The 16,968-nt window shown below is 42.6% G+C and overlaps 2 protein-coding genes across 4 annotated transcripts in view; both read right to left on the bottom strand.

Annotated features, from left to right (window-relative positions):
• RAD54B (RAD54 homolog B) overlaps positions 1-16,968 on the bottom strand; it is a 70,570-nt gene that overhangs the window by 38,636 nt on the left and 14,966 nt on the right. The gene's annotated exons all lie outside the window — the stretch shown is intronic.
• FSBP (fibrinogen silencer binding protein) lies at positions 2,386-9,023 on the bottom strand. Its single transcript, XM_009943520.2, has 2 exons — positions 8,142-9,023; positions 2,386-3,873 (listed from the first exon to the last, which is right to left on the bottom strand). Exons 1-2 carry the CDS (start codon positions 8,510-8,512, stop codon positions 3,348-3,350), a joined length of 897 nt encoding a protein of 298 aa, XP_009941822.2. The 5' UTR covers positions 8,513-9,023; the 3' UTR covers positions 2,386-3,347.

The raw sequence follows: 16,968 nt of genomic DNA, 5'->3' as shown, positions 1-16,968 counted from the left end.
ACACACTTATCACAGATACAGTTTTTTACTCTTATCCTAAACATAAGTCCATTAGACGTTTGGAATTAAATTACCCCTGAATCCTGTTTATGTCAGTTATCTTCGTAGGACATGAACATATGGTAGAAATTTGTCCTTGCACAAAATTACTCTGCTTGTACTATGCACATTATAAACATGCAGACAGGGAATGGGACTGCCAGATGTAGTAAAGAGAGTAAGACAATAAGAACGGGGGTGAAGGAGGGAAGGGGTTCCCACCATCCCTTTCACACATGCTAATGAAACATCATTTGCTGGAACAGTAAAAATTCATAGCACTTCAAGGTCCAGAAGGACTGGCCACAGCTGTGGTGCATGTACCCATGTTAAGAACACATGGAAAAAAACAGGGACAGGCACTGAGAAGTGATTCCAACAGATAACCTGATACTGTAAAGCAGATGTGAAGTGAGAAGGAAATGCAGATCCACCAGCACGGAGAGGTATAATATGTAGTCAGCACCATACTGCACTGACAGAGGAATATAACGTCACTGAAGGAGGAAACACTTCTGTAGTGAAAGGAAATTAATGTCACGTCACCGGTAAAGAAACAAGCAAGCCCCACAAGGACTCAAGAAAAGTGTGCCCTCCCAGCCCAAGCTCCCCAAAATACGTAAGGAACACAACCGACGACAAAGGAAACAAGAAGCATGAGAGATCTCTGAATTAGAGGTGCTGCCTGCAGGTAAGAACGAAAGGCCTTCCACTAAGAAATGAGACAAACCCAGAACAACCAAATGTGGAAGAATGCTAATTATAGGGAGACAGTTCTGGCCAGGCCAGTGTATTTTATTTCTTTACTCATTCACATCCTTCCCCTTCCAATATCAGGAATACAAGGGAGACTTTGCGCTACTCAGAGTCCTATTTTTGCATCTACTTTGCCTCTCATTTCAGAAAGGACTGCAAGTTTTCAAAGACTGGAAATTCCTTGAAATAAAAATACTATGCCAACAGAAACCGTGGAGGTCACATTCTCATCTAGCTCCAGGAGAATGGAGAATTCAACAGAAAATATTCTGAAGTCTCTAGAGCATTTTGGTGGCAAACATAAGCATAGCTATAATTCAAAACCACTGCAAGACAACGAGCCATATGGGAATTATTTTCTACACTATTAAAAACTTGATCATTTGCATAATATGTAAGGACAGAAACAACAAAGAGAAATTAATTCCTTACCACTGGAAACCAGAATTCTGATTTTTAACTGAAAGGATAAGATCAGGCATTTCCAAACTGTAAGACAAGTGCAGAGAATTTAGTGGTGTTCCCCACTTCTGAGAAGTAGAATAAATAAAATCCTTATTTATTTATTAAAGCCAGTATTTTGACTCTTGTAAACTCAGCGAAGTGAGTATCTCATTGAAGTGCTTCCAGATACATAAAAACAGACTGATGTCCTTGAAACGGAAAATACAGCAGAAAGCCAAGGACTGTACAGAAACAGAGGCCACTTATCCAGGCATCATCATTTTCAGCTCACGCAAAAATTCCCAACAGAACAAACACTTACAGTACTCTCTTCTCTAGAAAACAAATGGAAAAGTATTGGGGAACTCCATATTGATGACATCTGTTTTCACTGTCTGTATTTTTCCTCAGTTTGCAAACAAAATACTTGGTTCTTCTACTCTTCCCACCTGAAACCTGCTAAAGTTATCCTGGGCACCACCAGTCAAGCTCATTTCTCTCGTATCAGTATCCTAAAATTTTAACTACAATTCTTTAAGCTCCACTAGCCCATCAAATAAACTCACATGCTTCCAGCCTTCAGCATTTATCCCTGTGGTTACACAGGCAACCCGATTCCCTCAGAAGACCGACCAGGAGGTGCGAGGCTTACCTCAGTCAGGGTCTGCTGATGCAGACCAGCGCCTCACGCTCGCATGCTGAGGTTCCGTGGGAATGAAGAAAGAGCAAATTTGGGGAAACAGTGGTGACAGGAGCAACAGCTACAAGCAGTCACAGGAAGACATATTCTCCTTCCTATTGCTTTTATTCTTTCTGTTGTTGGGGCCCTCTGAGATGGGAGGCACAGGAGGAATTACATCTCCTTTGTTCTCTCTTTTTCATTGATGCTGTGCTTCATTTCCTTTTCTCGTGCTAAAGGTTAGAGGAAGGAGCAAGTATTGTTACAGGGAACAAGGAGCCAGAGGTCTCAGGCAGTTGTGGATCCATTAATAACAGGCAGGAGACTAAGAATTATGAAGAAATGAATCATCTGGGACTTTTGCTTTCCAGGTATTTTTCTTCCAGTTATGAACGTTGATCGTAACTGCAGAGCAAATGGCTGCTACTAGGACAGACAGGAGAATCAATTTCTTTTTCATTTGGGGCTTTTTATTTGAAACTAATCGAAAGACCAGAACAACAGCACTTATAAAAGGTACCCAGAATAACAAAGCATCTTCTGTTGATTTCAAGTCACGTGTTACTTACACACAGAAACTATTTCACTTCGGTAGCTTATAGTGACACTGATCAAAGGCACCTGCAACTGTCTTGGTTGCACATGCACTGTAGTAATTATGCATGCAAATGAGGAAATTAGACACTTTTGTGGTTGATCACCAGTATAATTACTATAACTGAATATATGATCATGGTAACTGTACACACAAATTACACATGCATGCAGTTTTAAAAACCAAGCGTTGCATTCGTTGTCTCTATTTTGATAGCATCCTATTGAAACACACCTCCACTGGAAACAATAAAAAGTATTAACATTTTAAAAGATGTACATTTATCCAACTGTGTACTGAACATTAAAAAAATATAATAATCCAGTAATTTTGTTTTCCAAACTGATGTATCAGCAAAATCTCACCACTGTCGTAAGATTTACCAACTTGAATAAGACATACAGACATAGCCTCTTATTCCTCCTTTTCATATGCATTTATTAACCTGTAACCTCAATAAGATATTAAAGGATAGGTAATTATTTGAAAAAATAATGTGCATGATCAAAATTTTTAAAAAGAGCCGAGCTAAATTTCCATTAGCTCATCACAACTCTAATAGAGGTAAGTGGAAATATTTTAAAAGTTTTGATTTTTATCATCCTAAACACTTAAATATACAGGATTTGATTATACTTCAGACCAGAAGAGTTGGTGCATTCAAACCCACACTAGGTATTTTTCTAAGGTACATAAACAACAACATGGAAAATACACTTTCATCTCTCAAGCCCAGATTTTGATCCATCCATATTAACATAAGGAACAATTTTGCTAGGGTAAAAGCATTTATTATTAAGTTTTTCAAAGAATATGACAGTACCATTAAAATATTTAGATATTGCTGTATTCTGGCAGGTCACGGCGTAGTCGTATTGCCTTCAGCTTCTCTACTTTGATTTTTGTTCGCAATAGTTCTTCTTCCAGTTGCTGCTTTCTTTTCAAACCATCCCTTTTTTCTTGGACATAAAGACCAATTTTTCTTTGATTTTCTAGTATTATTTGATGCTCTTCTTTCAGCATTTGTAACATCTGTGGGTCATACCCACACATCGGTCTAAAGCGTTCTCCAACCTCAAGCCTAAAAAACTCATCTCTTCTTGGTACAGGAGAGGGAGACATCATCACTCTCATATCAACTGAAGATACTGATGTTGAAGGAGACCTCTCCATAATGTGCACCAGCTGGTGTTCTTCCTGTTGCTCTAAGTTGTCATTTTGCTGAGAGTCTATAATCAAAGAAGGAGGAGGTTTGACATCCTCTTCCGATTGCAACTCCATCATGACTGTCGCGGGATGGTGATCCAGCATTGCCTGTGGTGAACTGGTACCAGCAATTGTTTCTTTATCGATACTAGCACTAGAACACACAAAATCATATTTAAATAATCCATTAAAAACTATTTTTAAAAGGCGTAGCTGTAAGTAACCAAAGCTTCATTTGAAATACTACTCTGCTATCTAGTCCTAGGACTCCATTATGTGAATGCCACCTGTACGCTCCTCCTTCTTTCCACCACACGCACGCAGCCCTGTCTTCTTCTGATTCTATTTGCTATAAAAGCAGGATAGCCCACAGAGAACTATCCTGGTAGGCCCTTCTTCTGACACTGGACAAGCAAGAAGGGCTATTAGTGACAAACGAGAATAAAAACAAAGCAGCAGCAAGTCATGCAAGCAACAGAGGAAAGAGTTTATATAATATATAATGTGATTTTAAAAGGTTATTAATTTAGACTGAGTGGCAGAAACATTTCCATCTCCCAGACTTCTTCATCTCCTCCTGTTCTAATGTGTTCCCTGCTTCTGATTCATGCATCCAAGTCTCGGGGGGGGGGAGTATGTAAAACGATCACTGAATAAAATTACACAAAGAGCCTTGGGAGAAGAAACCAGAGCCCAAATGATGACCCTGCCAGTAGATTAGGGAATCAAGCTAATCCTTGCTCCTTCTCTTTGAATTGGTGACCTCAGCATTTTTCTGAAGCTTCAAGAGAAGACACAGAAATGTTTGCATTAAGAACAGCCTATAGTTCTGTGCATTTCTTTTCGAAAGTACAATGCCCACTTGACTCATCTGTCTTTGTGTAAACCCCTGAGTCAGCGGCACCTCAAGTCATGATTTGACATTCATTACATTGGCTTTGATGATAATAAGGCTCAAGCTGTTCCTGCCACTTCTCTACCATCAGTTGTGTTTGAAACCCTACACTTCTGCACATCACTCCTGTATTCAGGTAATGCTTTTTTAAGCTTCTTGATCTATTTTACAGTACAGATCTACAAAGACTACTTTCAGCATGACTGGGAAGGCAGTATAGCGTAACATGGGAACAGCAAGATATTAACTTGGTACCGACACCGAAGACAGCACATCACCGTGACCATAACTGTCTACAACAGAGGCTACAACTGCTGGTTGCAGATAGAAGACATACCCCAACCCTTGAAGAACGGAGCTGCTGCTAGCAGCTAAAGACAGTGAGTAGAGCCATGATTAATGTAACATTCATGGATGTTAAAGCAACTCTGGAGAACCGAAGTTACTGTCTATTAAATTGGGGGGTGGCAGGTGTTTGTTTACACTTTTTAAACTCCTTAGGAGCTCTACAATCCACAAACTGAGAAACACTATCTGATTATTAAAACACTGTCCTGGTTAGCAATAGATATAGGTTCAACTCCCCAGCAGCAAAAGAGAAATTTAATTTGTACATCCTACTTCTTGTGTAAATGCACTAACTCCTTAATCAAAAGGTGGCATGACCATCTCTTCTCCTTCTCCCCAGGTCTTCAAAACTCTTGGTTTAAAAGAAACAAGCAGTCATGGCTGCAATTTCCAAAGGCCCCTGATCTAGCCTGCCATCCATTAACATGAAAAGTGCATTTTCTAGAATAAAAGCATGAAAGCTTCTCAATACTCAACTGAAAGAACGTTCAACAAGGTCAGAGCAATATATTTTCCAAAAATTAATCCTGTCAACCACCCAAACTATTTCAGCTACAGACTTTGAGAGAAAAAAAAAAAAAAGTCCACCTGAAGCAGGTGTTGAAAAAAGACCTTTCATTTATCTCCCAAAGAAAATGCCAGGACAATCTTAATTCTATTGACTGTTACCTGAGCTGCCTATAGAGTATCAATTGTATCACCTTACTCCCTCCTCCTCACACCACAAAGCTTCAGCTTTTCCTATATACCTTTCTCACATTCCTTTTACTCCTCGCACTGAACATCAGAAGTATTATCCTGCACACAAATTTTCACTTGTTTTCCCCAGTGCTGACTGTAATTCTGGGCTTCCCCCTCTTCACAACCGCAGCTTCTAATACAGCTTCCCTCCTTCTTATTTGCTGGCTCCTGGCCAGCTTCTAGCCTGAGAAAAGTAGAAACAACCAGCAGGAGAAGCAGGTCATTCTGACAAAAGGAAACAGAGAGAGAGAGCAGAAAGAGAAAGTGAGAGAGGTTAAAGAGACGAAAGACAGGTGAGATTTAGTCTAACAAAGATTAAAGCCTCTGAACAGTTAAAAAATCCGTCTCAAAGTGCAATCCACACAGAACTAGAAAATTAACAAATCTTCCTGTACCTCTGATGAGGCTTTTTTTTTTTTCTTAGAGTCAGTCTCTTAAGTGGAAAACAATTAGACAGCAAAGAGAGAAACAAGGAATGGAGAAACAAAAGAGCCGCCTGTATGGTGGTTATGAATGTTGTTTCTGACAACTTGACTGAAAGAAAGACAAACAACAGTTACCACAATTGGGGGATGGTGTTTATATCCCTGCAGGCACCCATGATTCACCAGGTTTTGTTTAATCACAGCCAGCTAGAAATTGCTTAAAGGTGTGATTAAGCATTTGGATTCATTGTAAGTTGTATTTCCCTCCTACAAAACCTGAGCCATATCCTGGTGAGTTAAAAACCAAATATAGGGTTTTGAAAATTAGGGTAAAATGCAACTCAGTGTTAAAATTAGAACTATCAAATAATGATGTATTTGGGCAGGGAAAAAAAAATAATCTTTTAAAGTGTTTTCTTTTCCTTCAGCGCACAGTGTATTGGCTGTTCCCAGGAACAAACATTTTGGGTAAGCAGTAATCAAGTCAATGTTACCAGACCCATAAGGCACTGGAAAAAATGTTTAAATTATGGGAGACAAACTATGGAGATCATTAGCTCTTAATCATTCACGAAAAGCGTCAGTGCTTTTTATAAGCTGATCTACAAACCAAAGTTCTCACGCTATTTTTTTTTTTCCTCCTTACAAAAGTTGGTAGTCGAGACACTGCAACCTTTATTAGCGCAATTAAAAGCCGCGTTTTGTTCCAGAGAATTCTTTGGAACAGTTCCTCCAGGGGCATTCACCAGGAGCAGCAGCACAGCCCAGTTGCTTCAGACTTCTTTACGCAAAGGACCCACAAGAGCATATTTTTAGAGCATCTGGCATGTTGGGATTTAGACAATTGTTACCATTCAGTTCAACCAGTGGCACCACGAATCCAATTCAGCGTGTGTGCGCATGCCAGCTTTTCTTAGAGTGTTACGCTGCTGCACCGACTATCAGCATATCTGATTAAAATACAGAAAGTTCACTTCCCAGTAATCTGCTTGGGAAATTAAGAAAAATGAGAGCTTTCTCGAGGTTGCTGAGGAGTTATTTGACTTCTTTCTCCCTCCTCCCTAGCTTAGTTTTTGTATCTGGAGGAACCAAATCCTGACCCAGGCATTTTTTGATCCCTCAAGGACCAATACAGAACCAGCAGAGTGTTGCAAGTCAGATATGAGGGGCATTAGCCAGCTGTGGGAGAAAGCCTGCATGCTGCCTGCCTGGATTATGTCTGGCTCAAATCTAGACAGTGTGTCTCACTTTACCGAGCAGTTAAAAAAAAAAAAAGGCTAGGAGAAAAGAAAACTTCTAGTGCTGTACCTCTCAGTTTCTCTCTGTATTTAAACCACCTAATGTACGATACAGAATTGCCTGGAGTTTAGACTGCAATTAGCTTTGCTCCAGCTTCAGGGAACCACCATCAATGCAAGAAAAGTATCATTTAAATAAAACATTTGCACTCACAAAGGCACTGTGGTGTGGGGAGTCAAATTTTTTTAAAGGATTGGGATCAGTTAAAACATAATATGCAAGCATCAGAGCAAATGAGAAAAAAATGGTATATGAGTAAGGCTTCTTAGCTCTGTGAACTAAGTTTATTAAAAATCCTACGTGAACTGGTTATAGTTCCGTATGTTGCAAAATGACTGCAGTATTACCTTAAATGGAGGAGAATAGCCATCACTTTGCCAGTGTTTGAATAATCTGCCTATTAAAAGGTAGGGGAGGGGTAGAGGCTGGAGCTACTATTTCTCTCCGATTCTCTCTTAACCCTCACTTTCCAGAGTACGACAAAGACTCTGAAACAGGCTTTGAAAGAGAGCTGGCAAAACGAACGCCGCGCTAAGTCACCGCAAAGCTCCCCATAAAACAAAGGCAGCGTTATTTTGTCATTGTTCCCCATCTGGGGGTTTTCCCTGGCGGCTCGTTTCCTCGGGGAGCCTGCCCACAAGCAAAGCGTTACAGGGTAGGTAGGAGGCGCCATCATTTTCATTCAGCAACGAAATAAAGAAAGAATCGTCTCACCTTTGAACACCGCTCCTGTCTCTCAAACACACATTGGAAATCTGTGGAATCATCTCCACAACTTTCTTGGTTGGCTCGGAAATGCTGCTTTTACAATCGGAGTGAGTCTCCTTTTGCTGCAACAGCTCCTGTTTGGCATATTCTTTGAGCCTCTTGTACAGCGTGCGCAGGCCCTGGGCGGTACGAGGAGGGCGATCTACTCCGATGGCATTGTAGTTATCAGCTATGATATCCCAGCATTTGTTTTTTTCCACTATTACAGAATGCTTATTGGTATGTTCCTCGAGAATTTTAACGTACGGCTTCACGAGTTTTAGCAAATCGAGCTTTTCAGATAAGGTGAAATTAGAAGATCTGGCCTTCCCGACCATCGTTATCTTTGAATTAAGGAAGCCGTTTCTGAAGCCACCATGCAGTCCCCGGCTCTGCTCAGCTCTTTTTCACAAACAGAAAAAGATCAGGCTTAACTAGGCTAGTCTCATTTAGGCCCACGCCTACAAGGGAGGGTTTATTAAAATTCCTTCAGCTTAAGCTGACGCAGGTTCAGGAAATCTGCTTAAGCCAAGCCTGACCTACATAAGGCTTCAGACTGAAGAAGACGAGAAGAAACAGGCAAAACGCACTTTTGTGTGAACAGACCGGGCAGACGCAGGCTTTAAAAACATAAAGGTTTACAGATTAGCGCGTTACCCAGCTAAAAATTACCTAATTTAGCTTTGAGCGACAAGCTCTGACACATCTTCCCTAGCTCTCCCTCTCGGGCTGAAACCGCGCTCCAGCTGATTTTACACGTAACGACGTCCCCAGAAAACGCAACAACCGCTGGGTGAAGCGCCCCGCGCCTCACGGGGAGCGGGGGGAGCGGCGGGGGGGGGGCGGGGTGCGGCGCGCGCTCCCCAGCGAGCCCCCGGCCCCGCGCCATTTGCGCCGCGCCGGTCCCGCTGTCAATCAGGGCCGGCAGCTCCTCCAGCCGGTTAGGTTACACGCGGGCGCGCGCCTCGCCGCAAAGCCGAGCTTCTCCCGCGCCCGGCGCGGGGGCTTCTTAAAGAGACCGCTCCCCCCCAGCCCGCCGCCGCCGCGACCGGACCGGCGCCGGCCGCCGGGTCCGGGCTGGGCTCCCGGCGCGGCCCGACACCGCGGCCAAGGCTGCAGTCGGTCGCGACAGCTCCAGCGAGGGCGATGCGGCGTGCGGAGGCTGGGACTGTGACCGTGCCCGCCGGGAACAGCCCAGCCTGCCTTCCCGACACCGCCGTCGGGAGACACATCCGGCTGGTTATGGGCGAGACTCGCTAACGCTGGCTCAAAACCCACCGCCTTGAGCCGAGTCTTCGCAGAGAAACGCGCGCAAGGCTTTGCATTTCCGTGGTCTAAACTCAACCAGCGAATGGGGGGAAGAGGAAAACCCGCAGATGTAAGGAAAGGGGCTCAAACAAAAAAAAAAAGGACAAAAACTGAAGTTGGAAAAATGACGTACACGACCGAAAGGGCGTCCGGAGGGTGGAAACAAACACCGTTTGAGATGGTGGCAACAGCTTCCCGAGCTTAACGTGTTCAGCCTTGAAAACAAGGGAGCCTACGGGGGGGTGAAGCGGAGAGAAATCTAATTATAGTTTGAAATATCTTAAGGCTATAAAGATCTAGGTGTAAACCTGTTCGCTCTAAGGGGAGAAAACCCAAAGTAGACACTAGCCATATTCAAAACAAGAAATTCAAACTAAACAAAGGGAGACTTTTAACTGCTAAAAATCAATTAGCATTTAGAAAAACAAGCATGTGTGGAACCCTTTCTGAGACTTGGCCTGTCCATACCACCTAACAAAATTGCGACCAGCCCACTTCGCTGGAATTGCTTTCAAGCAGAGATTAAATAAAGCGTTTTATAGTCTGAAGCCCACTACACTAGGATTTGAGAAACAAAATACTCGTGGTTAGCAGCACTGTATGAAAACCATCACTTTTAAACACCTAATCCTTCCCTGTTTGCCCACACTTTGCACTTTGCCAATATTAAGAATAGAAAGCTGGTGGTTATCCTTTAAAAAAAAAAAAAAAATTATGCACTTGTTCTTCAGTAACAAAAAAAAATATATATATAAAAATTGAATGTGCCTCAGCTAGTTCAGGCTCTGGCAGTAGCAGCACTGAGGAGTCACAGGAGCCTATGCGGTCCCCTCTGATGTTGAGGCCGTTGTGCAGTGCCCAGTCTCTTGACTTTCTAGTGACAAAAAGAAGTCCGTCCATGTGCGGCTGTGTGACTGAAGGCTCCTCTCTGCAGACACAAAGGAGCACAGATGAACAGGGTCAGGCAAAGGAACCCCAGCAAGACGAATGGCAGAAACCGAGCCCTGAGCCCAGGCGAGCAGCCTCGCGGGCCGGGCTGAGACACCAATGGATGAGCCCACGAGAGAGGCTCTCGCTGGATCCCCTCGCAGGCTGCAGGAGGGCGTTACTGCCCACCATGCTTGGAAGTCATTGAGATGCCAGGAAGAATATTTTGGGATTGCACAAGGCATAGTACAGGATATTTAGAGGAAGAACCGAAGGCAAGAAAAGGGAGGGAGGAAAGTGGTTTGGGACAGAACAAGCACCGGAAAACGCTGGGGAAAAAAGGGATATAAAGCGCCGTGTGCATGCAAACAGGTGGCTGCTCAGTACGATTGCCCAGCCATGCCCAGCGCCCGGTCACTGCCGTTTGCCCTATCTCCTTGTTAAACCACATTCGTAACTATTTTCCTGGGTGAGGGGAATCTCTGCTCTGCATGCATGGCCATGCACGGAAGCACACATGCCAGCGCCTGGGGGGCCCGACCACGGCGGGTCACAGGCACCTTCGTGCCTGGGTGCCAGCAAGCAGGGAGGCCGGAGCCCGTGCATACGGCCCAGGTGCTGCGTCAGTGCATTACCGCTGACAAACACCAAGCCGGACTAGCTGGCATGTTGGATAGGAGGCTTCGGAGGCAAGAACTGGAGCAACCATAAGAGAGACCAGAAGGTCTGAGATTTGGCTGCTGGAGGGACCAGGGCACCTAGGGACTGACCATGGATAAGGTCATAAATTTGGACCAGCTGCCAGAGAGACCCAGTGCAGGTTGAGGCAACTGGGAGAGCAGGGGATCCAGGGACCAGGTACCCAGCAGAGTAAAAGTCCAAGGCCAGTTGCTGGGGGGGATCCATATTCTATACGTACGTATTTTCCACAAACAGGCTTTCATCCCAGTCAGCCAGTGAAGGGAAAGGATGAGGCCAGTGATGCTGCTTGTGATTACGCGAGTGCTGCATTTGCTGTACGGCTGGCCGCGTGTACGCGTACAGTGTGTGCACAGGGGAGCGTGCCTCTTGGGAATACATCCTCAGCCTCACCACGGGCTGGGCCAGGCCACAAGGAGCTGCAGCACTCTCCTCCATACTGGGATAACAGATGCAGCAACTCCTAATATAGACCTATCTAAACTTATATTATTCTATCACCTTACTGCTTAATGTTGCTAGAGAGACCAAGTTTCCACACTAATGCAATTATAGCAAAATACCGCTACAAAGATTTCTTTTGAGCAAGCGCCTGAAGGAATCAGTCTGAATTACGTATTGTTCTGCAGGAGTGTAAAATAACTCTTGTAAAAATGAAGCTGGCTGCCAACCAAGATTTTTTTTTTTCTTTTTCTTTTCCTTTTTAAAATAGCTCTGCTCATCAGCCTAAGGTCATGTCGGTACTTGGATGAGAAATCACAGAAGGTGAGAAGCCTGGATATTAATGGTACATGTAGACTTCTTTGAGCTAAAACAATAGGTGTAGTTCCAAGACAATTACAGAAAAAAAGAAATGTTGCTGCAGTCCACCCTTCATCCTGCACCTTCCACGAATGCTTGCGCTTAGGCAACACGGTGCACAGCCAGTTCAGGGAGATGATCCTGCTACAGACTAATGAATTTAAGATTTGTTCTTTTGGCAGGCATAGAGTTTAATTTGGTTTAAGTCAAGATAAATGTGGGACATTGCCAAACCAGAAATTTCTGCCTCCCCTCAGCCCTGTCATGTTTCTTCCCCTTCACTGTGCTGATATTAGCACTCACAAATCTTCTGAGCAAGTCAGATCAGGGAGCTGATCTGTCTGCAAATTATTTTTTTCTGATTTGGGTCAGTTTTAACCACCAGCAGTCCCCTGATCCAGTATGCCACAGGACAAGTAACACGCACAAAAGCAACACGTAAAGTCTGAAGAAGCTTTTTCAATCTGGATCATTTTAAGAATATTGTTTGCAATGCACCCTACAAAAACTTGTATTAGCATAACTGAGGGGAAAGCAAACCACAGGTAACAGGGAGGAAATTCTGGTCACTGCTGAAGAAAATAGTCATACATGCACCCATCACATCACTTCACTGCCTTCTGTACCTCCTGTTTTAATCCCGTGCGCAAGGTACAGCTCATTTTTCCTTCATATTTTCAAGGTGGAATTCACCAGCCTCCTTGGAATTCTGAACAAAGTCTTGAACTCAGCATTTTTTTTTTCATTTGCTTGATTCTTTCCTTGAAAAAAACTAGATGCTTCCCAATTTAAATGTTAACATTTAAAAAACTAGTTTTCAAGTGTATGAAATCTTCATATTTGGAAGTTCAGGAAAAATGAGAGCTGTGAGAGTAGATCAGAGTATTTTTCTAGGGAGAGGAAAATCGGCATGATTATTCAATAACTGAGCAACAGCCCCTTGCTAAGCTTGTAGAACTTCAACAGCTGGGAAATAAGACTCAAAACTACAGGCATCAGGTAAGCTGAGGTTTTTGCTGTGGAAAAGTCTAGAATAAATACCAAAAAAATGATACAAATAGCGCATCCTGGAAGTCTACCAAGAGATGAATGAATCGCAGCTATTATACAGTCAGGGACTAAAGTAGCCAAATGACTGCGAATTGCTGAAAAAATTCAATGGGCCTATATTTTACAAGTGACAGATTTGGATCACAGCCAATAACTGCACCAAGTGGCCCATGTAAGTTGAGGCACATTATGAGACAAAGCACCCTGTAAAGGAGAATGTCTTAAATTGGGAAAGCATCTAGGATGGAGGGAGAGGAAGGATCCTTTGTCACAACTGAGAAAGAATCGTTCCATGACAAACTTAAAAAAAAATTTTAAAAAAATCACTATAAGGCACATGATTCCAAGACAAAAAACATTTGAGAGAATTAAGGATGCCCTAAGAAAGAACATGTCTTGAAAGATATAGTTTGGATCAGACAGCAAACTTGAATGTTGAAGGGAATGACGCTGGCTTAAGTGATTCAGGCTGGGACCCTCTAGTGAAAAAAATATCAAGTCAACAGATAAAGGATTACTGAATGCTCTGCCCACAAAGTGGCAGCCCCAGAAGAAGTCTGAAAGACATCTGTTCTTATTTAATAGCATGCAAGCAAACTAGCTCTGCAGAGACCTGGGTTTAGTATTTGCAATCACCTAGGAGCCTGAAAATCATAAGAACAAGAGGACGATTGCAAAATTTGAATCAAAGCTGAAGTGAAACCCTGATACCCCTGTGCTTATGAGAAACTGTAAGAAGATTCAGCAGCTCGGACGGACTATGTTACACATCACTGAATATACTGGGGTACACTGGCAGCGGAAACATTTGGCAAGTATGGAGGCAGTTGTTCGCTCTTGGAAATTATTTTGGCAGCTGCATAAGATGACTTGAGAGTATCTATAGGTAGTAAGGGCTGCAAAAGTTCCATTAGGTCATCATATAGTCCTCTTTACTGACACAACAGCAAGACGCTGCCAAGTCATTCGATCTGCCTGTCTTAAGGGCCTCCTGCAGCAAAGGGTGGGTGGAAAAGATTTCAACTCGAAAGGTCTCTCACAGGGACAGTTGTTGCATGGGTGATCTCCAAAATTAAGGGTTGGCGTCATTATTCATTATGGAGATGGCTGAGGATGACGAACTTTTGTGAGCCAAAAGTTGCAAGAGGACTTCACCTGGAAGTTGCAGTGCTCAAATACCTTCACTCCAGACTTTTTCAAAATACTTTTAGATCATTTAAATTGTGTTTAAAATAGCTTTCTCATTTCACTTGATCTTTTTTTTCTCGTCTTCTTTAACACTTTCACCATCAATTTTGCACTTTCTTGTTCCTATCCTTGCTGTACCTGACCCTCTCGGACCACTCTTTTCCCTTGTCCTGCACAATTATTTCCAAACATTTCTAAACCTCTGTCTTGCACTGAGGAGGAGGGGACAAGGGGAAGTTTTAACTCTTTTTTTTTTCTGCATCTATTTCAGTCATCAGCATCTAGAACATATTAACTCCTAACATAGAATCATAGGTTGGAAAAGACCTCTAAGATCATCAAGTCCTGTCACCCCAACACCACCATGCCTGCTAAACCATGTCCTGAAGTGCCACATCTACACGTTTTTTGAACACCTCCAGGGATGGTGACTCAACCACTTCCCTGGGCAGCCTATTCCAATGCCTGACCACTCTTTCAGTAAAGAAATTTTTTGTGATATCCAATCTAAACCTCCCCTGACGCAACTCCTACTGCTAGTTACCTGGGAGAAGAGACCAACACCCGCCTCACTACAGCCTCCTTTCAGGCAGTTGCAGAGAGCAGTAAGGTCCCCCCTCAGCCTCCCCCTTCTCCAGACTAAACAGCCCCAGCTCCCTCAGCTGCTCCTCGTAAGACTTGTTCTCTAGACCCTTCACCAGCCTCATTGCTCTTCTATGTAACAGTTCTTGCAACTGCTGCAAGAACAAGGGTGCATGTATCTCATGACAGGCACAGAAAACACAGACGTTAATAATGTAGTTATTACCTGTACACCACTCTGTTGAAACTAGCCGGAATTACACATGGCCTACTCCAGAGCTCTTATCAGCTAAAATTCCAAGCATAAAAGCTAACTACCCTTCCCTCCCCTGTGCTGATGTAAGGCATTCTCCCAGCATTTAGCCCACTGAAATGGAAAATATTCAAATTAAACAATTAAAATGCCCCCTATGCCAAATTTTAAGGAATTTATCTTCATCTCAGTCTGACATTCCAGGGCCCACACATTCAGATCTGTAACCATCCTTCAAACTAAGTTTGGCTTAAAGCTACAGGACTCTAAATTATAATACTAAGTGACTATACAGCACGATGAATTAGTTCTTCACTTTCTAAGTCACGTCCTTAAAATAAGAAAAGCTAGTAGCATCATTCTTCATAAATTTAGAAGTGTGTCCAGTACATGCTTGTATCTTCTCTGATCCTCTCTTCCAACAAGTCTGTTGATGACTGATCAGAAGCAGATGAGAAATACAGGAAGATTAAAAGTATGATTTTCTCGGTATATTTTGCTTAAATTCTTAAATTCCTATTAGCCTCTAGAAAACAAAATGGTGCAAGAGAAGCCAAGTTTCTGCAATTCTCCCATCTTCTGGAGATTATGCTTTTAAACAGTAACCTCAGAATACTTCCCTCTGCACTATTCCCTGCTTTCGACATAGGAGCAGCTTTCTCCATGCTTCGAATTTTGTTCAGCGGATATTTCGAGGACAGTGAGATAACCATCTTACCACTATCTTGCTGATTTTAGGGAAGTCATATTGTGACAAAGCTTCTGTTTCAGGGGAAAACTCAAGGCCCAAAGCCAAAAGCTGGACTGAACACTAGTTATGCTGGCAAGGCCACAAAGGGGATCCAAACAATGAACATAGCCACAGAAAGATTTGGCGACTATCTTTGAAGGGATCCAGGCCAAGTCTGTAACAATGCTCTTGACAGCTCAGAAAAACCTTCCAGTTCCCTTTAATAAACCATTTTTTGTCCCTCCACCCAATAGCTCGATTCTCTCCATCTTCCCTTAAATCCACCTTTGTATCTATTGGGGGAGAAGAAAATAACCCCCATAGCCCTACACCCCAAACCAGGACTTTCCAAAGGGTGGGAGAGTGGAAAAATTACAGAAATTTAGAACAGCCATGTATTTCTCTTTAGCCCATCTTCACCCCTTACACACCTACACAGCCTGATAATAAATTTTGATAATCAGGAGGAAAATAAGAAGAAACTATGTATACAACTTCCCTCAGAATGAAGGAGGAAACTGAAAGAATTATTACTGCTAAATCCGAATTCTTGAAAGTAGTCTCTATACAGGGTATTTCCTAAGTTCCTCATTTTTAAAGTTACAGTATATTATTTCGTTTTCTACATATTGCAAACAATATGCTGTGTGTTTGCATGCAGCTTCTGGGAGCTAAATTATAATAAATATACTGGGATGGTGAGTTCATTTCCCAATGCATCCCCTACGACACCTTGAAAGGGGAGTTTCCTTTATATCTGCAGTTTAAACACTGGATATCTGTCTCTACACAAGAAAGAGTATTTAAGTCTTTTTTTCTTGTTTACAAATTCTAATTTTCAATAACTTAACAAGTTAAAGAAAAATGCATAGAAGAGTATTATCTTTACATGCAGCACGGCTATCTTCCTGGTGAAAAGTGAAGAACCTAGCAATTTATATTTTTTTTGTTGTAGGGAAGCAACGACAGTTCTGTTCAATAGCCAATCTACTACTGCAAAGCTTTTGCTTTAATCCCTCCAACTTTTTGGAAAATAATTAATATTTTACACCTAATATAACTCTGGTTTTCTTTATTTTCTGATCATGTAATACCCTTCTGATTTCTGGTTTCCTCCCCCTCTCCTTCATAGGTTCAAATACCTATGATAGTTCAAATACCCATATCAGAGCACACTTAACTAGGACAAATGAAAAGTATATTTCACTGTCAATTCACTGCCCTTTTCTCAAATGTGTGAATATCCTAGTTACATG

Source organism: Opisthocomus hoazin, chromosome 3, assembly GCF_030867145.1.
Source record: "Opisthocomus hoazin isolate bOpiHoa1 chromosome 3, bOpiHoa1.hap1, whole genome shotgun sequence".
NCBI classification, from domain to species: domain Eukaryota; kingdom Metazoa; phylum Chordata; class Aves; order Opisthocomiformes; family Opisthocomidae; genus Opisthocomus; species Opisthocomus hoazin.
This window is presented reverse-complemented; position numbering and strand designations above follow the sequence as displayed.

Coding starts and splice junctions, on each gene's coding strand:
- FSBP (XM_009943520.2), bottom strand. CDS start 8,512: ATGGTCGGGAAGGCCAGATCTTCTAATTTCACCTTATCTGAAAAGCTC. Junction 3,874..8,141: donor GACAGGAGCGGTGTTCAAAG/GTGAGACGATTC, acceptor TGTGTGTTCTAG/TGCTAGTATCGATAAAGAAA.